Here is a 22,820-nt window from a genome sequence, read left to right as displayed (position 1 = left end):
AGAAGAGGAACGCTGTGTTTGTAATATCTCTGGCACAGTGGGGGAGCTGGCCCCCACAGGCAGACTCCCGGTAAGAGGCTTTACAGGGGCAGACCCTGCGAGAAAGCCAGGGGCCACAGAGAAACACATGCTGCCACAATGAGCACAGGCTTCAGTGAGCACTCTCTAAGGGCATTGCCAGGCTCATTAGCCCCCCTGGTGGGAGATACGCTTCACCCCCACAAAAAAAAAAAAAAAAAAAAAAAAAAAAGAACACAGGACCTTGCCGGCATCCCTTGAGTAGTGAATTCACCACCATCCCTTGAATAATGGAAAAACAAGATATGCCCAGAGAATTTGGATTTTAAAATGTAATGGGGGCTTTTTTTAAAAGGAGGGCTAAACCAAACATAACCTTAAGCAAATAACGCTTGCTCACTCGCAAATACAGTGAGCTCCATAATGTTTGGGACAAAGATATATTTTCTTGATTTGGCTCTGTACTCCACAATTTTAGATTTACAATCAAACAATACACGTGCAGTGAAAGCGCAGATTCACAGCTTTTATTAAAGGGTATTTTAATACATTTTGGTTTATAAATAACAGCATGTAGAAGTAAGAGCACTTTTTATATGTAGCCCTCCCATTTCAGGACACCATATTTTGGACAAATGGCTTCACAGGTGCATCTGATTAGTAAGGAGTGTTGAATTGCTTCCTTAGTGCAGGTTTAAGAGAGCTTTCAGTATCTAGTCTTGATTCAAGGCTTTGGATTGTCTGATTGTCTTTGGAGTCTGTTATCAGCATTTGTCAACATAAGGACCATAGTTGTGCCAGCGAGAGTCATTGAACTTGGGTTTATATAAATCTCTTGACATTCAAAATTTATAAATGGTGAGTCAATAATTTAGCTAAGTTTGCATTTGCGCACAATCCAATATGGTCCAAGTAGTACAAAAATATTTTTTCTTTTTCAACAAATTAATGCAAATATATTAAGTGACTGAGAAATGCTATTATGAATGAAGGCTAAATATATGTACCTTTTGATCTGAACAGTACTTGTTGGGCCAGAAATTATTATTTATGTTGAGTACACAAACTTGCAATAATGGAGGAGGTGAAACAACAAGTGAATGAAGACAAAGCTGCCAATTTGCCACACTGAGAAAAGGCCAGAGAAGCAGCAAAATATGCCCAAGTACCTGAACTCGTATCTCACTTGGAGGCAAAACTGAACAAATGGGATGCTTTCTGTCTATAATTTAAATTGCACCCTTGTGTTGTCAGCTCTTATGCTAATAGTGGAGAAAACAATATAAAATAAGTGAACAGGAACTAAGTGTAAGTTCAATTTGCATAATGCACTGCATATTTACATATCATCAGATATAGAGGTGAAAGGCCCATTAAGATGAGAGGTGTTTTTTTCATGGGCTTTAGCTGGGTTTGTGCACAAGGAAAATGAAAATCTGTGTACATGAAAGTGGTAGAGCAAGTGACTGCTCCTTACTCTCTGTTAAAACAGAAATGAACAGTCCAATATACAACAGGATAACATGAACCATGACAAGGCAAAAGTGGTACGTATACGTATATACGTATATATGGGGGAAAAAAGGCTTCATTGTATAAACTTAAAATGTAAATGCAGTTTGTTACACCTGTATTTTTTAGGTTTTCTCAACTGAAAATTTTTAGGTTCTTTCAAAAAATGAACCTAAATTCAGTAAAAAAAATTAAGCTTATCCTATGAAACATGGTTTTTCAATGTATGTATGTATTTATGTAAGTACATTTTTTGTTTGCCATCAGGCATGTTAACCTACTGCATATGACTATATAGTACTGCAGCCATTGAGTGCCTGAAGCAGACTGGGAGTTGTTGAGTGGTTGGCAGCAGGTCCATGGCTTCCCACTTCACCACACTGAGACACCTGAAGGCATCCTACATTTCAGAGCAAATCAAAGATCCTCTCACCACTTCCCTTCAACATCCCTCTGGGTACATGCTGACCAACAGAACGTTGCTGGGTGAGCGAAGCACAACCCTCAGCAATAACCGGACAGGAAGTACAACCCCGACAATAGTCCCTCCCTACCCCCTCCCCCTTCACAAAGCTGTGGACACTACAAGCAGAGTCCAATCAATTATTTACGTGATTGTCTTTGCATACAGTGCATCTTTCTCTCAAAAGAAACAGCCTCCTAATTACAAGTAGCCAAGGACAGATAAGCTTGTAATTCTGGCTTCTTCCCCAAGAGACCTTTAAATAGCTACCAATAACCACTTCTATTCGTCTTAAGCCATGGTGATCCTCTAAGTGTTACTGAATACAAAAATTTGAGATCATGCTGATTATGCTGACAGTTAAGAGATTATGTTCTTTTTTTCAGTCACATTTCAATGGCTGAAAAGCATAAGTACCATGGAAGTGATTTACTTTCAAAATATACTGTTGTGAAATATACTTATCATTATATTATTTTCTAAAACCTCCCATTTAAAATATATTTGGATAAACACCATTTCCGTAAGGATACGTAAGATGGTTTCCCATGATTCTTGCTGTGGTCGTCTCAACCCCACCCAGGGCTGAGCTGGTGGCCTGCACTGTGAACAAATGGGTGTTCAGTGTCTATACTGTCTAAGGAAAACTTATCCAGGGCCCAGATACAGGCCATACTGATTCAGTGTAAATATGCCTACTTCTACAGATTACATTCAGGCTCATCTTAAAATTATTATTAAACTCAGTAAAGTGTGTGTGTGTGTGTGTGTGTGTGTCTGTGTGTGTCTGTGTGTGTACAGTATACATAGGAATGTGAATTTTAGCTTCTAAAGTCCTCAAATGAAAATTACCAGGGAAAATAATATTTTCTCTTAACATTTTATGCATTTTTGCATCAAATTTACATTTGAAATTGCAATTAATTACCAAGCTAAGAAAGCTGAGGAAAATGCAGGTTGAATCGATCCAGAACAATTGTTTAAAGGCTTAAGACATTAGTACTGCTCAAATTTCTCATTTGTACATCATCATTGCTGCACTCATTGCACAAGTTCACAACCATTCTCATGCATGTCTTCTAATTCCAGTGTGAAGGACTTTGAGCTCATTGTTTCCTTGTATTAAATTTTCTCTATAAAATGTTGAATAATAATAATTATTATTATTATGATGATGATGATGATGATTCTTCTTCTTCTTCTTCTTATTATTATTATTATTATTATCATTATTATTATTATTATTATTATTATTATTATTATAGAAGCAACAGAATAACTACAGATCACTGTTGTTCTCATTAACACACCACTGAAGTGGCACTTCTCCTTTTCCACTGTTCAGTCAATTAGCGACAAGCCTGTCAAACTTAACAAACTAGCCACGGCCAAAACAACGGAAAATTATTCAATGAAACATTGACAGCCACATTAGCAAACACATTTTGTCACTCTCACTTTGAGTCAAAGCAAATCAAAACATAACAGTAACAGTCAAAGAACTGCAAATGTGAGTGCAGCATGTCCACAGTCAGAGAAGAACTCAAACACTTAGCCTTGTAGTGACAGTCACAGGCTCTGTACAAAGCAAGAGATTACTTCTGGCATAAACCACAGAAGGGTCCAATTTGTCCATGACAGCCATCTCACGGCAAACCTGCCAGGTTCGTATTCCCAATCCATGAAGGGGGGCCAATGGCGGATTTGGGTTTACTGAACAGAATGTCAGAAATGAGCAAATGCTAAAATGCATCAAGGCAAACAGAAAGAACTGGAAAGGTCCTAACTTCATTCTGCTCTCAATGGGCCAAAAGCGCTGGAGTTAAATCAAGTCCAGAACACTCAAAGCAACCACAGGACACAAGGAATGCTATGCAAAAGGTGGTGAGGACTGCAATGACAGACACTCTCTCCAGCCACATCACACTGTAGTAGTGGTTAACCCGAGACATTTTCCTACTCATGCAATTCTTGCTATAAATTTTGTGCCATTTCGAAAAAGGAAAAAGTCAATAATTTTCCCAAAGCATTTCCCAAAAAGACACATGATGAAGCACTATAATGAGGAATTTCACCTCAGGTGCTTATGTAGAACCATGAAAAAAAAATAATAGCAATATTTGCCAGGAAAGGAATGCACACATGAAGATCGATTGTATGTCCCTTTCCTTGAGCACTTGCCAGGGATAATGTTCAGTTAACAGCTGATCTACGTGAACCAGAGCGGTTGTGCCTGGCTTTCCTTCCTACGCACTAAACTCCCTGTAAAAATCAGTCACAGGAGTGTGACAGCTGTCCTTGTTCCTGGCAAATGCTCTACCCCCAAACTGGCCTCAGGACAGCTCCGTGTGAAATGTTCATTGCATCAACCCAGGGAATAACTTTAAAATGTTAACGGGACGAGACCCATCTGCTTCACCTCAAACGACCCCCCCCGGAAACCGGCAGCATACAGTATGACACATTCTGTGAGGAACACAGCAGGACCATCGGGGGGGACACTGCAGCCCTCCAGCTAGCACAACAAGAGTTTGAAGACCCAACTCACCGTCAGCAGCCACAGGGGCAGGAGAATAGAGGATCCCAGAGCCCGCTTTAACTAAAAATGAATTGGGGGCAAACTCCTCTTCAGAGTCAGAGTCCTGGGCTGGCTGAGTGACACAGTTACCTAGCAACCCTCCCCGGCTCTCATTGGCTTCAAAGGAAGGGGGAGGGGAGAGGCCTTGCTCAACAGGGCTAGAGGAGGCAGAGGAACAATGCAAAGGAGGACCTGTGGATCACAAACACAGACAAACACAGGGGCAAAAAATAAAACACAATTCACAGAAAACACCACAGAGGAAGACAGCACATAGCATGCAAGAATTAACAGAGTCACAGAATAACGAAACAGTCATGCATTTCTGAACAATAAGATATTTTTCTGTTGATGAATTCAATAGCTTCAGATGCCTTTTTGCTTTTTGTAGATTTCCAAATGACAAACATAATGAGGATTTCTGCTGTTGAATTTGCAAACATCAATTTGAATATTTCCCAGGAAAGCACATTTTTTAAACTAATGCATATGGAAATAAGAGAATGTACACAATGTAGCTGATGAATGCATCAATTAAAGAAGAAAAAACACAATAGTCACATGCCTGTTGATAAATAATAATGTCTAGTGGGAGGGATGAAAACATCAAAGAACTTTCACATCAGCCACAAAATCAGCTATAGCCATGCTACACCTTCATTTTTTAAAAGTCATTTACAAAAAACCACAATCTTTGAAGAGAGGATAAAGAAAGAGAAGACAGAAAGAAGAGAGAGAGAGAGAGAGAGAGAGAGAGATAGGATTTAAAACCTTATCTCCAGGAGTCACTTTTGAAACTTTGCAGATGTTAAGATTCCACATCTAAGACCAATGGACAGAACTTGCAACAAGTTTCAGACTACCGAATATTTACTTCTCAAGAAATTAAATGCATCTCCTTGCAAATCCTTTTGACATTGCCGCAACAAACCTTACAGTACTGCACACTCAACAAATGCATTCCTCCTTCAAACAGCAGACACTAGGCTTGGCTCATGTCAGATTGGTAGCCTCCAGCCTCTGGTTTCCATCCAGGTTCTTAGCTTGAGGTGCTTCTCCTCAGTGTCTCCACTCTTCATCTCATCCGCAGAAAGTGAAATTGCTGCAGTGCTCCTATACTGTGTGATTAATATTTGATACTGTTCTGTGGCATGCTGGAGGATGTAGTCCTTAAGTACCAGTACTGCAGGGAAGCACCTTATTCCTGAAAAGTGCTTCAAGTGTCACTTTTGTTTTGATGAAAAAATCTCAGCTACATATCATTCTTAATTTCGATTGTTTTCCCAGCACCTCGGGAAGAAGAATGTGCTAATCTTCTGTCAAATTTTAAATGTCTCAAATAACTTTAATCATTTTACCTTATGAGACACAATTACAATATGATTAGTAAATCCATCAGCTTTCAGCTAAGAAAAGCATAACATAGCACAGGAATACCAGCCACTATGTAGGCTCACCACAATTAATTTAGGTTTTAACTTTATAAACAAAATTAGCATTGGTAGGAATTAAATACTATTTTTAAAGCACAGTGCCTCAAACCATCAGCTTCACAATTAAAACATAGCATAACATAGTATAGAAATAGCAGTCATTATTTAGTCTCACCACGGTGCATTTAGGCTGTAAATTCATAAATAAAATTAGCATTGGTAGGATTATAATATAATTATACATAATTGTCATTTTTTAAGACATGGTGCTGACAACAGACTGAAAACATAGTGTTACTCTGTTCTGTTACTGTAAGAACCTATGGAGCACACATTAGCCAGCATAGGGCACAGTGGCAGGTACAGATCCCACTTCATCAATCGCACTCTGGGCCAGATATGACAGTTCTGCTTTACCGGGGACTTCATCATCTTGTAATCTGGAAATGTCCTCTCGGCACAGAAACATAACGCGCCGCCTGGCAGCGGGAGATCCTGTGGCCACTGGAGTCATCACGTTTTTTGCACTCACCCCTTGGAGTTTTTATATTTCGTAGTGTACGCACTCTCTCCTCTCCTCTACCACGTAAGCCTTTCACTGTGTAACAATGCAGATGCTCATTAGCCTCGGGTCCAGCACAGAATCCCCAATGAGAATTCAGCACATACCAAGTCACCTCTTTAGGTGCCTTTTAATAATTTACTTGTATCACAGAATCTTTCCGATGTCATTAGGGGAGGCTACCACCTTCACCTTCATCTTCTTCCGGATATTATTAATTCCCCCCTGAAAAATGACTTCCTTTCTTGCTCAGGTACGTTGGAAAGATTACAGTCCTCTAAAACTAGCCAAAGTCAAGAAACAAGTTAAAGTAGCACACTTTTTTTTAACACCAAACTCAAGCTCACACATCCGTCAGATAGATCTGTCAGGTTTCATTGCATGCTTCATGACCCAACTCTAAAAACAGTCAGCACACAGCACAATAGTTTTCCTACTCTCCAGTGCATTAGGGGAGAAGACCTGTGTCAGGGCAAAAAAAAAACCAAAACAACTTTATCAACTATTGCTGACCAAAAGAAACATTATTTTTTTGTTGATAAATATCGGTTTTGGATTTTTGAAACAGCATCAATACCTGTGCACCAAAGAAACCTTACCAGCTGCACCATTTTCCCATGAAAAACAGGACTATTATGCTGGCCGCATTTTGTTCACTCTGTCAGTGATACAGACAGGGAAACACCAAGACACACACCTGTCCACATGGAGCAGCCCCATCTCTCTTCAGCCCAGCACAACCTCTCGCTCACTGTGCTGTTCTCGATTGTGCTCCACCCAAAGGTATTTTACGCTATTTATTTAAGTTACAATGGATAGTGCAGACCCTCCACTACCAGTTTTGGTAGAAAAAGAAAAATGCAAGGCCACTGTTTGGAAGTATTGGAAAAGAAGAGAAGAAGGAAAGGCAAAGGATACCACCAAGCCCATAGTGTAAGTGACGCTATTGCCTAGAGCAGTGCTAACTAAGGGTGTGAACACAACTAATTTGCTAAAACACCTGAATAACCGACATGCAGACCTCTACAAAGAATTTTGAGATGTTAGTTAGTGACAGCTGCCATTTCCATTTCTACTGAGTGACTAAAACATTATGATGCCCTGGTAAACTATCCTATGTTGAAATATTGCAATGGCCCAGTAAATTAGACCGTTATTGATGGCTAAGGATCGGCGATATGGTGATATTGGCTACATCGTCATCAGTCGAAAATGCGTCCCGGTCATAGGTCGCAATTCACTAGTTCACTTTTCCACGCATATCGCATAGATCACCATTAGCTTCTTGAACACTTGCAGTGTTAATTCATCATGAATTTATAAAGCAACATTGAAAATGTTCACAGTGCCACAATCCATTTTACCATAGCCTACCGCTAGTGAAGAATGCAATGTCTCTTCGACCACAGATATTAGTCTGTAGTGGTCAAACTTGCAGTCATACATAAAGAATACATAGCTTGGGGATCTCACCTCTATTACGTAGTTAACGATAACTAGCTAGCCTATATGACCAGACAGAAGTAGATTGGAATCTTATTCTCCAGCCTTTAGTTGCCACTTCATAAAATATTGGACCCACAGCAAATTATCGGGCAATCATGGGCAGCCAGGTAACATTGCCAAACATAGCTGAATTTAGTTAGCTAATAATGGCAGCTACCTAACGTTACCGAATTCTGACCAGCCACTAAGGAAACCCTATCTCTCCAGCAAGCACTAACCCAGCTGAAAACAAATGACTGTAGCCAATCCACACACATTTCCTCTTATTCTTCTCCTACTTCTTTTATTGACCACCTGCTTTTTAGATACAGCCCACAAAGAAAAAGGGTCATGCTCAGAAACAGACAAGCAAGGATGGGGCAGAAGTGAAGATTTCCAGTTCATCATAGTAAGGACTGAGCATGGTTGTTTGATAATATTTTCAAGGTTAAAATCCTCCAAAAGATAGTATGCTATCTTTTATTAAAATTCCTTTTGTTTTATGTGTGTTTTTCCCAGTGGTATAAAAAATGGTATTGAATATCAATATTGTTCAAGGTATCGTATCAAAGTTTGAATTTTTTGTATCGTGACAATACTTCTATCCACACAAGATTGTTCTGGTAGTACTACTGACAATTTGAAATGCTTAACTTTCTTAAGAGCAATTCAGCCAAATACATTCTTCATGGTATACACATTCACCACACCACTGGAAATAAAAAAGAACTACCTGTTCCGTTAACATTTAGCAGATATTCACCTCTAGGGTAACTAATACAGTTACTAATGCACTTTTCACATACAATCAATATACAGCTGGATATTTACTGAACCAGTTTAGGTTCCTAGCCTGAGGGCAATGGCAATGCTTCACTTGGGAATTGAACCCACAACCTGTGACTTACAAGCCTCTGGAGTTCTAACCATTGCGCTATGCTGATACTGCGATTTTGTACTGACTGGAGGACAAGGCAGTGGAAGGGAAGGAGACATGGCACCTGTCAGTTTCAGGAGGTAAAATCTGCTTTTGGCCAAACAGTTGGCCCTTTTTTCAGCCGTGGTTTTGGGCACTGCTTCAGTCACATCTCGCCACCGGCCAGCACAACGAGGCCACGTGCTGGAAGAATTTTTGCTAGCCACTAGGAGGCTTCAACTGCTTTTGCCTTCACTCACCATGTCACAGCAGCAGTCCTCGGACCATGTGCCGTTGTTTTTGCTTTTGACAGTCCCTCTCCATAAACCTGCCCTTCAGAACCCCAGCCCTTGACTACCTTACATTGAGAACACAATTCTGTTACTCCCTCCCCAGAGTGAAAAAAACACTTTATCTACTCATAAGAAACCTAATTATACCACCAACTGGCTGAACAAACCACCAACTGTGATTATCAGATAGAAAGAGCCGATCTCCCATTTCCATGGTTACCTGCAGTAAACTGCCATCTCCCTTCTCTCCCTGGAGGTGGGCTGACTGCTTGGCAGATCCCTGACTACTTAGGTTATTGTTTGAAGGAGGGTGTGTATGAGTGTGTGTGTGTGTGTGTGTGTATGGGGGTGTGTGCATGTTTGTTTATGTAGGAGGCGTGTATAAGGGGCTTCTTCGAATGATTCCTGGCAGCTACCAGCTCCTCCAGACTGAATAGCATTGGCTCAGTTGTTTCAAACTCATAGGTATCCAGGCTGCAATTACTGTACCAAACAGAGGACTCCCGATGACCACTAAGGTGCTAAACATGGTATGATGGGAGGATAAGATAATCTGCACCAATAAAGCTTTCAAAGGGCAATGAGCACAGACAGCATGCCAAAGTATTTTGTAGCAAATTGTAACATCCACTAATGGCCACCATGGGAAAAAGAACAACTATTTACATTTGTACACACTGTTATTCTGACATTAAAAAATCCCAAATTTCATATTTGAACACACAAATACACATACACATGCTTGTCAGAAAATGACACTCATTTAGATGACAAAGGAAAGCAAACACTGCCCTAAGGGACTATAGGTTTGCATAAGAGTCAAGGTCTGTCCCTGGACCCATGCTTGGTCCCATATTCTTTGTTAGAAGAAGTGTGGTGGGGTGCAGCCACAGGAAGCTCATAAAGAGAGAACTCCAGCTGGTGAAACTCTGGTCTTTGAAAATCCAGCCAGTGCGCCACCACCACTAACACAAACCAATGGTGTGCTGGAGAAGTCTTATGTCAGGCAGCAAGGGAAAAGGGTTAAACATTCACTTTTTGGGTTGGAAATATTTATCTGAAATATTTGAGTGTATTGCCAGGAAATGTTAATGATAACCATTTGGATATCAGTAACATTAATGCAGATTGTTGACACTCCTGAAAGAAGTATCTAATTTCACCAATAAAATTCTCCCTTCATAAGACTGTGCAGGTCTGGTTAGTTATGTGTTTTGTTTAAAAGTCTCAGGGATCTGAAGGAGGATCATCAAATTTTACAGGCTATAGAGTTATAATTGTTTCAAATATGAAACTGAAATATGAACATATGAAACTGCACTCTGGTAAGTGTGTGAAGCATTTTCAGCTACCTCCTTCAGCAATTCAATGCAAATGAAAAAGGAAAAAGAAAAACAGGAACTGAACACTTGTTGAAGGTGCGGCAGTAAGCCCTGCCTCCCTCGCAGACACTAGCAAACAGGCACTGTGCAGACGCTGTGAAACTGGGGCCTTAGCTCCTCTGCACCCGTGAAAAGAGGCTTCAGAAGTGCGATGCTTCCCTTAACTTCCCTTGCGTGGTGGTGGCGTTATCTGCGGTAGCGCTCAGGTCTCAGCTGCTCTAAGGCTCCGGACTTATCATCAGAGGCAGAGCGCGAGGCAGTACCCAGGCTTTGATGGAAAGCAAAGCTGCTTTTCTCCCAAGCATCGGGCGCATAAATGGCATAAATGATACCGGCTAAGCACGCGGTGGTGCCGTGTCATTCTTTGTTCCACGGCGACTTACACTGGTAAGCATATTAATTACAGCAACACCTCCACAACGGACAGCTTGGAAGGGCACCGCTATCAGCTCAAATTACCTTCCAACACAGCCTTCCTTCTTCTTACTCAATTTGCTTAAAATTTACCCAGGTCTCCCCAGCTTCCAGTTTGCTGGCTCTTATTTTTTAATTAAAGGACCTTTCATTTCAAAGCCGCATTCTAATCCGGAAACTTCTTCAATGGAAATCGCATCATCTGGGCAATTACGATTATCCCATGCACTTTCAAAGATGAGTGAGCAGGTGGCCTTCTTTCTATTACCCTCAAACAATGTTCGATCAAGAGTCAACTGATGCGTTCTTCCACAGAGATCACAAGTTATTAATCATTTGAATAATTACTTCCAATTGTTTTAATCATGGAAAAAACTCCAGGCTATAACAGCAAAGCTGGTAACCTAATCATTGATGTAGAATGTCCACAGGATTGCAGGTTTTTTATTTGTTGTCTGTAGTGTATCTGGAAGAGGAAGTCACTGTCAACACTGCAGGAAGTATAAACAGGAAGTTTGAAACTGTCATCACTGCATCCTGGGTATATGATGATCTAACCGTATTGAAACAACATCTAGTTTTTCAAAGAATGATTGCACACAAAATGCCCACAAAATGTCCATCTTTCTCACGGGTTACCCATAGGTCTATATGCCAAGGCACACCCTGGCAGTAAACAGAGAGATTCCTCAGGAAGGATGCTAGGAAGTACACTTTCCCCAAATGCCCCTGCGATGGAAAACAAATAAATCGTCTCTGACAAAAGCTATAAACCTGCTGAGAATCGATACCTGAATGTTTGACAGGCTGTATAAGTTATGTGAAAGCGCAGGCTAATTCGAAATACCCATAAATGTTTTTTTATAGACAAGGCAAGACCATTACTGAGAAAATGGAAATGATATCCGTATGTAATAAAATATCATTTAATGACCACAGAGAGGAGGGCTCCATTTAAAACCGAGCTCTCCCTGTCCACACGCGCATCCATTTAAAATTACTTTAATGGGCCACGTGCAATACAAAATGGCTGAATCCCGATGTACTCAATGAGAGACAGCAACTCATCAGATTTGTAGATGCAAGTAATTAAAATATTGTGTGATCTTGCACATTTATTCCCATTTAGACTACCAGGGCTAGGGCCCTTCTATGTTGGTTTTGAGTGCCAGGATGGCCAAATGTTTTAAATAAAGTAAACAAATGTTTTCTTATGACTGTTTCACCATTCTTTTCACCTACATGCAGTATAATTTTTTTAAGGCTGCCCCTCAGGTCATTTGCTTGAGCACAAACTTCCTCACGTTCATCCATGATTACTGCATTTTCATAAGTCAATTTTGTTCCTTCCTGTACTGTACAGGCTGAGGGAATATCATATTCAGAAAAGAAAAGAAGAAATGTCAGTCTGCCAAGGTACTGCCTGTATTTACCAAGAAGTGACTTAAGAGAAAAAAAGAAAAAAAAAACAGTACAGAGTGGGTGACATGCTCCACACTGTGCCAGCACTAGAGGAATGCTCATAAATGACCACAATGTCAACCATAGAAGGAAAGCATCACTCAGCAAATATATAATCTATTACCACTTTCAAATATTAAAAATAATACACCATATATTTAATACACTTATTTTAAATATATTCATATGGAGAAAAAAACAACTTCCAAAGACAAAAAATTGTGAGAATTTCCTCTGGCCCTTTGAGAGCTGTTGGGGTGTTGCATGTAAACGCAGGCCCTTAGACATGGAGCGGTCTTTCTTTTTTTTTACAACTTCAGTACACACATTTTTAGTGCAAATGGAATTGGCTACCATTTCTTAGTTTTTTACTTGAACTTTATGTTACATCTGCTAGTTAAAACTAGCCACTTTAACAGCTCCCTGTGATCCAGGAGAGATAGAGCTGTGCTTGCTTCTGGTTCAGTTGTTGGGAGAAAAAAGAAAACCCTTTTCTCCCACGACTAGCCAGGCGAAGTGGCAGTGATGCACCCCTGATCTTGATGACACTGAGATTTCTCTCCTGTACTTATTAATACTTAGTGCTAATTACAATTGTCTGACCGCGCTCAAGCAATGCTTTCTCTCCTACACTCACACTGCTAGCTGGCTATTTACTGCTTGCGCTCACCCAATTTTTTGCGATCCCAAACTCACCAAGCTCACTCATACCAGACTCTGAAAGAACACCATTAGCGAGTACGTGGGCTAGCAGCAGGGTGGCTGAGCATCCTCGCACCAGCCTCCGAGCCAGCTGCTGTCATTTCCCCATTTCCTCTCTCAGTCTCTCAATTCACTTTTTCAATAGGGAGTGGGGGCGAAGAGGGAGCGATGACAGTGCAGAGCTCACCAGTTCCGTGGTTGCTTTCAAAAGTGGCATCTGTTCACCATGGAAAAAGAAGGTCTGGGAAACAAACCAACCCAAAAAAGAAGAATGAAAAAGGCAGAAAGGGGATTCTGACAACAGAGAGGAAAAAATCGGGGAATGTGGTTAGAACAGGCCTGAGGTCCCATGCAATTTATGCAGTCTGATTTAGAGACGGTCTGTGTTACTAACCCCTTTCGGAATCGCCAAACTCTCCTGAACCATCTTTATTAGAAGACTAGTTGCACTGTGTTAGCAGCATCCTGCCAGTGTATGATCAGTGCTCGAATCCCACTTACAGCAGTTAACTGCGTCCATCAGCAAGGATCACTCTTAAAACTACCCACAGATCTACTAAAGGGGTTGTGCCTGCTCTTCAAATACAAACTCATTATATTAATTATATTACTAAATACCTTTAAATAAATCACCTCCCACCAGTTCTAAAATGTTTGGAAAGCCTGTATGCAGTAGCATTCTACTTCAGTAGTTGCGTTCAATTTTTATTCAATCTTAAAATTTATATTTTGGAATATGCTACAATTCCCTCTGCCATTTTCAAGTTCCAGGCAGAAAGGTGGTGAATTAACACAGTCGAGCAAATAAAATTATGACTACACACCCAACAATCTTTAAAAGTCTCGGAATTTCTCTGGAGGAAGAAGTTTTGGTTTTGCTACTTGAGAGTGAGCTGGGCCTATAAATGCACAGAGCTCATTAAGGCTTCCTGGGGCTGCCCTGGGGCTTGGCTCAATAGGAATGGAACAGTATCCCAGAACCCTTCTGCACATTCTAAAAGCATGCCCAAGAGAGAAGAGGCTCTTCCCTGATCAAAAACAAAAAATCTGCTTTTATTTGCCTCTAAAAAGTTTCTAAAGCACAACAAGAAATTACACGTCTTTGTAAAATATTTCCAAATAAAAGAAACAGTCTTTTCCAGCGCCACTGCTGCAGTCCATCTTGCTGTGGAACACACTGAGAGATGTGCGGTTGTTAGAGCTGACGCCCAGGATTTATGCTCTTTAAAATACAGGACAGGAGCTGGCGAGATAAACACAACTGCCTGAAAGTTACCCCATTAAAAGCACAAAGTGTTGTCTCATCTGTAAGGAAGCTGAGGTTTCTATATTTTCCATATTTAACAAAACATATTCCGTTGTGCCGTTTCCATTTTCCCTCAAAAAAAGAAAAATACTGTGAAGTGGACTTTTTGAACAAGCATGGTAAAAATGTTAAAATGGAGATTATGGTAGTCACAGAATTAACAGTCATTTCAATAGCAGTCATATATATATATATATATATATATATATATATAGATTATGTAGCAGCAAACCAGGTGTGGAAATAAAGGCCCCCTAGAAGTCTTCCAGGCATGTATGTGGGGAACAGAGAGGTGAACTTTCCTTGAGTACCTACATTTAAACTAGACTTCAAAATATGTGAAATCACCTGGAGAAAAGGTAAAAATACAGGTGTTCATACAGGTGCACTGCATAGCAACCAGGTGGTTAAAGCCAGCTGTAGCTAGCCAACTAGATCGCCCAACAAACAATAACACAGATTTTGTGAGATAGTGTGTAGAGTAATATGTAATGTGTGTAATACCAGTGTAATAAATCAGTAATAAATACAATTTCACTCCCTGAAGGTGTAAAACCTGTTAGGTAAGAAGGTGTATAGACATACCCAGCTCCTCAGATTTTTGGAATGTGGCAAAGACCACATCTGATGGATTCTGTGCTTGCAAATGTGTGTCATTAAATTGGCATAAGAGATATCAATAAAGGAAGGGGGCAAGATAAAAAAAACGATAAGAGTATTTGTTTGAATAAATAATTTAGAATAATTACACAAAATCTAAAAGGTTTTACCAAAACTAAAACGTTTTAGTTAACACTGACAATGAATAACAATGGGATTTTGTGTGTGCAATGCATAAAGATCTAGAAAACAGCATTTTACTTTTTTTTTACTAAATCTTTCACAATTCTACAGCAAAGTTATTGAAACACAGCAGCCATAACTAGTCTCTGTAACATCTGTACAGTTAAGAGAAGAATCAGTATTTGGATTATTACCACAGGGAACTGACGACACAAAAAAACTTACATTCAGAGTGGATTTCCTATCCTCTTTAACAACATCTCCCAGCGAGTCTGAGGTGAGATTTTGCATTTAACATTGCACAAGAGAACATCTGTGGGCAATAAAAATCTGCATTTGCATTTCTCTAAGACGCAAGTCCAAATATAGAAAAGAGGTCCAGGAGAAGGCAAACAGGAAGAAAGGAAGAGAAATTGCTAGAGACATAATTAGCAACTTCATTCTTCTGAGATGTGCTTCCAAATTGCTGAGTTGATTGTGTAAGGCAGCTTTATTCAATCTACCACTTAAGTCATCATTCCATCCACATTAAAATATCACGGAATGGCGGCTGTCGTGTGTTAATAATCTGATTTCAGGTACAGAGACACCAAAAACGACTAATCTAATCTAAGGTGTTATTAAGACACCAAAATCTATCAGTGTTTATATAATAACACAAATGAGTGAAGGGTAACCCTTGCATTTGACAAATGGCCTGGCCCCTTGTTGGTGGAATAATCTACTCCAGGGGTGATATATTATTCTCAGGTCACAGCAAAATGTTTTAACCAAAGAGTACAGTTGCTGTAGCTCACAATTTGAAAGGGTGTCTAATCAAGTAAACGATTGAGATGAATAATTAAGAACATAAATTGGCACAATACCCTGAAACAGGTTGGCCTTTGTGCACCGTGATCTAGCCAAAACTGTCAGACCAGCTGAACCAGCTGTTCGTTCCATTGCTTTTTAAAGACTCACTTTTATATTTTGTACTCATCACTTTGTTATGAATGTGATTTGCAATTCCTGCTTCATGGTGAGTCACCCATCTCCTCACCAATTCCACCCAGTAAACCAACGGCATTCACTCCTCTCCTTGGAGAGCCACAGGGTGTTCTGGTCTTCAATTCCACTCAGCACTTACTTGATCACTTACAGCAGTTAATCACCTCACTTGGATTCTTGGGTCTGAACTGGTTGCCAATTTTAACACGAAAACCAGCAAACCCTGCGGGTTCCCCAAGATTGAGTACAACAGTGATAAACTGTTCAGTGTCCATTAAACTTTACCAGACTTTATATGAGGGTACAAGGTATAAAATGTCCTCGGAACGAATGAATAAACAAACAAATAACGAAATAAATTAATAAAATGCTGAATTTGTATTCCATTGTGTTGGAAATGGAGAGTGAATATCCATCCTTTCACACTTTGCTCTGATTTGAATAGTTGAATACTAAAATGTGACTTTTCCCCAATCCCCAATTTTATAACAGTGAAAAGTGTAACTATGATTACGATAATTGTGACACAGTGCTAAGGACTATCCATGATCATCATCATTGAAATAAAATACCAGAACCTTAAATCAACGGTCTTTCGTAAGAGAAAATGGTTTTGATGAGCCTCTTCCACACAGATCATGCTTCAGTGGGGCAGTGTGCACATTCAGGGCTTCTGTAGTTAAGCAGGTCTCAATTTTCAGGATTCTGCAGCAACCTATTACCATGCCTCCTGATAAGAACTTATCACTCACTGTCACCACAAAGCTTTCCCTCAAGAACCTCATAGGGTCAAAAACCTAGGCCAAATACAATAAGAGAGAGAGAGAGAGAGAGAGAGACACACAACTGAAATTACACAGCTTGTGCAGGGGACCACACATTTATGAAATGTAACACCCAGTCCCTGATGCCCAAACATATATTTCATTTATTATGGGGTTTGCATGCCACATGGCTATCCCAGGCCTTTCTTGGGCTCCCATTTCACATTCAAACAATCTGTATTGTCTTCATAGCCACTGTGCATATGAAATCATAACCCCAGTTTTGTTGACTGCAGCCATTTTCCAGCCACTGTGGCAAATTCTCTCTGTTCCAAAAATGTCAGGAAAAGCAATTGATATGTTTGACATGTAATGAAGCAAATAAAAAATATGTTTGGAAAGATTTAAAAAGGTTTCAGGTTTTTCTTTTCTGCACAGATTCAGACTTCTTGGCATGAATTAGCCTAATACATTTTATTGCCATATCTTTGATGGATTTTGTTTTCTTTGAAAAACAACTAATTTGACACAGATGTGGCAGCTTTACGCATTAACATTTCAATGCATGCGTTCACTTCAGAAACCTTTCCAGTTTCAATTTCAATTTCAATTTCCTGGTAGGAATGAAAATGCAGGAAGCGACAGTGCCAAATTGGCTTCTTTGCCCAAAATGCTCAGCAGTCCCTCAATTTGAAGAACACAACATTGACAGCACTGGTACCTGCTGCTATCCGTTTCACAGAATGAACGCTCCACAGCAAGCCATCATGACATGGCCAGTGTTTATCAAAACAGGGGGATGTGTAGAACAGAAAGTAAATCAGAATATTATTCCTTCTACACTTCCCCATATTCCCTCTCTGCACGCCATCCACAAATGACACGCGCTAGAGTTTGTTTTACAGAGACACTAAAAGAAGTTGTCGATGTGTGCCGTGAATCATAGCACGGGAACGGTAAGGCTGGAAATGAGATCGAGTCTTTGATGTTCACGTGGGATGTTTTCGATGGATTGTAAAATAAATAAATAAATAAAACAATAAAACCCTGTCTCAGTCACTTTATTGATTCAGGGGGAAGCCACAATTCAAATGGCACCACTTCAAATACCAGTTTAAATGATTTTCTAGTCCAAGGATTTAAAAAAACAAAAAAAACAGAAAGTGACCCCTCAGGTGATATACCTCTGCCCAGTGCAATGACCCACCTTGTAGTTTGGAACTGTCACCACATGCTTGGGATAAGAATTCTGCTCAAAGTATGATTAACCTATATTTATATTTGGATCTGGAATATACTGAAAATACCTTTAAATAAAACATAGCATGATACAATACATGGACTGGATATTTGCATTATATTTATACTAATGTTTGTCTGTTAATGTGCAATTATAATACAATTTCTGCATATAAATGTATTGCATAATACTTGTCCACACAATTAATCCATAATATAATATATCAAACAGGTTCAGTGTGGTGAAAGTTGCAGCAGGGAGCAAAATAAAGACAGTGGAAAACTGTGGCTGCTAGCTGTGGCATTGATGTTGGGTTACATGTTGGAAATTGAAATAGTAATATCTTTTTTCAAACCACTGAAATTCCCACCAGTGCACAAATTTCATCTAGTTACATTCAGGTGTGAGTCTTTCTAACTTTCAACTTGGAACACTGCAGAGTTCAGAGATAATGCTTCTCCACATTGAACAAATCAGCTTTTTTTATACCAACGACTGATTTTCTTTAAGCTGTCAAAGACATCCGAATGTAACTCGCTTCAATTTGGATATTTGAAAGTATAATTATAAATATGCAAATAGGTAATTACTGCCTTAATCAGGCGAGATCATGGGTATAAGTATATTCACACATCTCTTGTTAAAAGATACATTTAGGCAAAAATACATAATGAAAAATGGTGTGCTCATCTCGCAGGCATCATTTCAATATCAACCAGTGCAGGAGTGCAGGATAATGCTTGTTGATTTGAAAGGGGATTGCTGAATATTTATCCTCTGGCACTGACTGACAATTAACATGGATAAGAAAATAAAAGAGGCAATGAACCCAAATAAGACTGAGAAACCCAGATTTATCCAAACCATTAATTTGTTGGAGCTGAGGAGGAAATGTATGTCATTGGGCTGACTACAGATCTCCTGCTGTGTTCTAGGGCCTACAAGACTCCCCTCTTGTAAATGGTGGCGTGAGAGTGTTATTAGCCAGTCTATGAGCAAATGAACTCTGATGCTAATCCATGGTACTGAGTAGTCTGCCTGCCAAACAAGCGTAGGGCATAATTACAGGGTCAAAGTCGAGTTTTTTCTTTTTTTTCAAAAGGCTTCTTTACAGTGTGATTTATTTAATTTCTTTCTCAGCCCTCCTTCCCATTGAATTCGGTCCTGAATTGAAAAAAGACAGTACATGGGACCATTCAAGCACTCAGCTCAAGCAGTGAGTCGTAATTGGGCACAAACTGAAATTGCACTCTCTTCAAGAGCTTCTCCTGAGTAAGTGAAACAAATGGCTTCCCCACAACTCTGTGCTGCCTGCACCCTACAGAGCAGAATGCAGTCAGCTAACAGTGAGGTTCCTGAAATCATACAAACCACCAGTTCTTTACACTGTTCTCAACTGACATTCCTTAAACTATATGACCACAGTATGGAACCATTAGCAATGAAAGATATATTCCTCCAGACCGGGGCTGGGCAGTTCCATTCCTTTTGAGCTGGTAATGTATGTATGCAGGTTTTTGATTTCACCAATTACCCCTGGCTCAATTAGCTAACTAGCTGTATGCACCAAACACTGGTTAATCCCTTCGCACAGATTTTGAGTGTCACAGAGACTTGGAAAAAGGCTGAAATGCAGCAAGACACTTGTAGCACTTACAATACTTATAATAGATTATATACATTATTTAAGGTGGAAATAAAGTGGCACAAATGCAATTACCTTGGCGCAAATGTAAAAATGAAATAAAATGAAAATGTTTCTTTGGTTTGAAATGAAATAATGAGATCATGAATACATAACAACGAATTCAATACTTATGATGTCCTTGACCACAAGTCTGCAAAATCTGGTGTTAATATGGGGTACTACTATAAATCCATGAAGCAGTGTAGTGAAGTAAACAGTGTACCCTAGTATCCCTTAGAGTGTCCAAAATGTACCGTATCTATCCAGAATGTCTAAATTGTGCATTGTAAATCATAACATAATTTTAAAAAATGTGTTTTGTGCTTACTCAATTTCTCTTTGTCTAATATTATATTTTGTCTGAAAGATCTGAAACCATTCAGTGTGACAAATATGTAATAATAGAGGAAATCAGGAAGGGAGCATATACTTTTTTAAGGCAATGCATATATTTGTATTTGTAGGTGAATGGTAGCTTTATACTGTATATTTTAGTCATTTCAGCCCGTTGTGAAAATGAAACAAAAAAAATACCATTTAAATTTTTCCATTTAATGGAGTAATGAGTACACATTTATTCATTTTGGGAGTGATTCTCATTACCTATCTCTGCTCTATATGTTTTAGCCAGAATGCTAATTTTCTGCTGTTAAGCATGTGCATTTTAAACTCCACCTCCACTATGCAGATCCACATGAGGTCAGCTGTAGTGTAGTGTCCAGGGGGAATACTGCAATGTGGGGAATCCAAATTACTTTGATAGCAAATGTATTGCAGCATGTGAAATGAATAATAACATCATCAACTTTCCAAATGGGGAGGGGGGGGGGGGGGGATGAGGGGGGGGGGGGCGTTAAACCATGAGGGACGTTTTCCTTTTTTTCTTTATTGGCAGCCTGCCAGGCACAGGGAGTGGTAGAGGAAACTGTCAAACTCTTTGAGGATCTAATTCTATTTCACTGTGAATATTAAATCAGGAAAAACCAATAAATTTGTGCCAACTGGGATTCAGGATGCAGTAATGAAATTGATTGTTTCATTTGGCACATGTGATGTTCGAATGCAATGATATTCAAAACCCCGCATATGTGCATATCAGAAGGTAATGAAAGAAAGCATCTCCTTGGCTTTTCAAACAAGGTAATTGCTCATTATTGCATGTCACAAGTTTGCTGAAATGTAACTCAGTTCAGACACATTCAAGTAAATGAGAGGGGATGAGTTGTCCCTGTTCCAATCTGTAATTAGACGCGTCTTTCTATAAATACAAGCGAGAGACAAACAAGAGAATATGGACACACATTCCACATTCCATCAACGCTTATTCTTGACTGCACTCACAAATAGAAGCTTGCAATATTTTCCATGGCTTCACAAAGAACAAATTCATACAAACTCAGCTATCACCAAAATAGAGTGTATTTGAATAAAAACAAAAGCAATTGCATTAATGTATAAGCAGAACTAAAGATTTAAAAACATGGGAACATTGTATCTTCAAAATTATACTGGAAATTGAACTGTGTAATTCTAAACACTCGATTTTCATCTAAAAATAATATTTAAGAATTGGTAATATTTTTCTAAATTTTTTTCTCCCAAACTTAAAGTATTAAACATTCTGTGGTTCCTGACTGTATTACACTTTAACTTAATATCGCCTGTCCTGACACTTAAGTATCTAGCTTTGTTCATTCTAGAGAACAACAAAAACTAAGGAAAGTATCTGGCTGAATAAAACTGAATTAAATTCAAGTTAAATGAAGCCATTTACACGAGTCAGTCAGTATTCATTGTATAAAAAATTAGTAGTTGAGTCCATTGATTATCCTAACGCAGATCATAATAACGCATGCAGCATTAGACAGAGGGCTTCACAGCATTGATCAATACTGACATAAGCATAGATGCAATTCATGTAATATTTGGCAACATGGACTTTTACACAGTCTCACATACAAACACACACTCATACACTGCACACTCGCACATGCACACACATGTATGCACAAACATTTGTGCACAAACATATACACGTGTTCTCACACAGAAACACAAACATACCTGCAAATGTACCCACAGGCACGTACACTTGCACAATCACACACACATGCGCATATGCACCCCCTTCCACCATGACCTGAGGTAATACTTGGGTACCAGCAGTAGTCCCTCACCTTCTGAGTGCAGGGATCGAGTTATTATTCCAAAATAATAACTTTCATCCTGCCAAACAGTAAATCCACTCCACAGATCACTGCGTAGTTTCACAAACTGGCAGCTTAGTACCGAAACACCCTGTGTAATGACTGAATATGTACTAGTGAATACTAATAGGCAGTGCATATTTAAGCACCCTGGAAAATGTATGGACCAAATCAGGGAGATAAGCTTCCAACCACACTTTTAAAAAGGCAAACTAGATGTGCTCTAAACGTGTTTTGCCGGCCGCCAGCACTTCTCACTCCGCGGCCCACCAGCTGAGTCGCGCAGTGTCGCCACACGGTGAGTGCAGGAACCCAGTCCACCACAAGCGTACAAGCAATGAGTCATGGATAAGCCAGCTGACTGAAAACCACACTCCCCGAGAGACCAATCATGTGCCGCCCTGTGGGGCTGTTGACCACAACAGGCACTGGCACAGTCACAGGCACTTAACAGGCAACACCCAGCAGCCCTGCACATCAACCCAATTTGCACATCAACCACACTTGCAAATCAGTCTACAGTAAATACCTTCAGTAAATGATCTCTGTTGGGCATTCCTTTCTACTGATGTTCTGTCCCATCCACAATGAATTGGACCACTAACAGGTGAATAGTGCACCACTGCC

General features: G+C 39.7%; 1 protein-coding gene across 12 annotated transcripts in view; it reads right to left on the bottom strand.

Annotated features, from left to right (window-relative positions):
* The window catches only part of LOC118235505 (teneurin-4), a 247,925-nt gene that overhangs the window by 134,288 nt on the left and 90,817 nt on the right, over positions 1-22,820 (bottom strand). For 11 of the 12 annotated variants that reach the window (XM_035432920.1, XM_035432921.1, XM_035432922.1 and 8 more), the window contains exon 4: positions 4,542-4,763. The exons of the other annotated variant lie outside the window; for it this stretch is intronic. In XM_035432920.1, the coding sequence (XP_035288811.1) occupies positions 4,542-4,763 (222 nt within the window). The remainder of the gene's footprint in view (positions 1-4,541; positions 4,764-22,820) is intronic. 12 annotated transcript variants of the gene reach the window in all.

The sequence above is a fragment of the Anguilla anguilla genome, chromosome 9, assembly GCF_013347855.1.
Source record: "Anguilla anguilla isolate fAngAng1 chromosome 9, fAngAng1.pri, whole genome shotgun sequence".
Taxonomy (NCBI): Eukaryota; Metazoa; Chordata; class Actinopteri; order Anguilliformes; family Anguillidae; genus Anguilla; species Anguilla anguilla.
The sequence above is the reverse complement of the archived record's forward strand: the minus strand, read 5'-3'. Positions and strand labels throughout refer to the sequence as shown.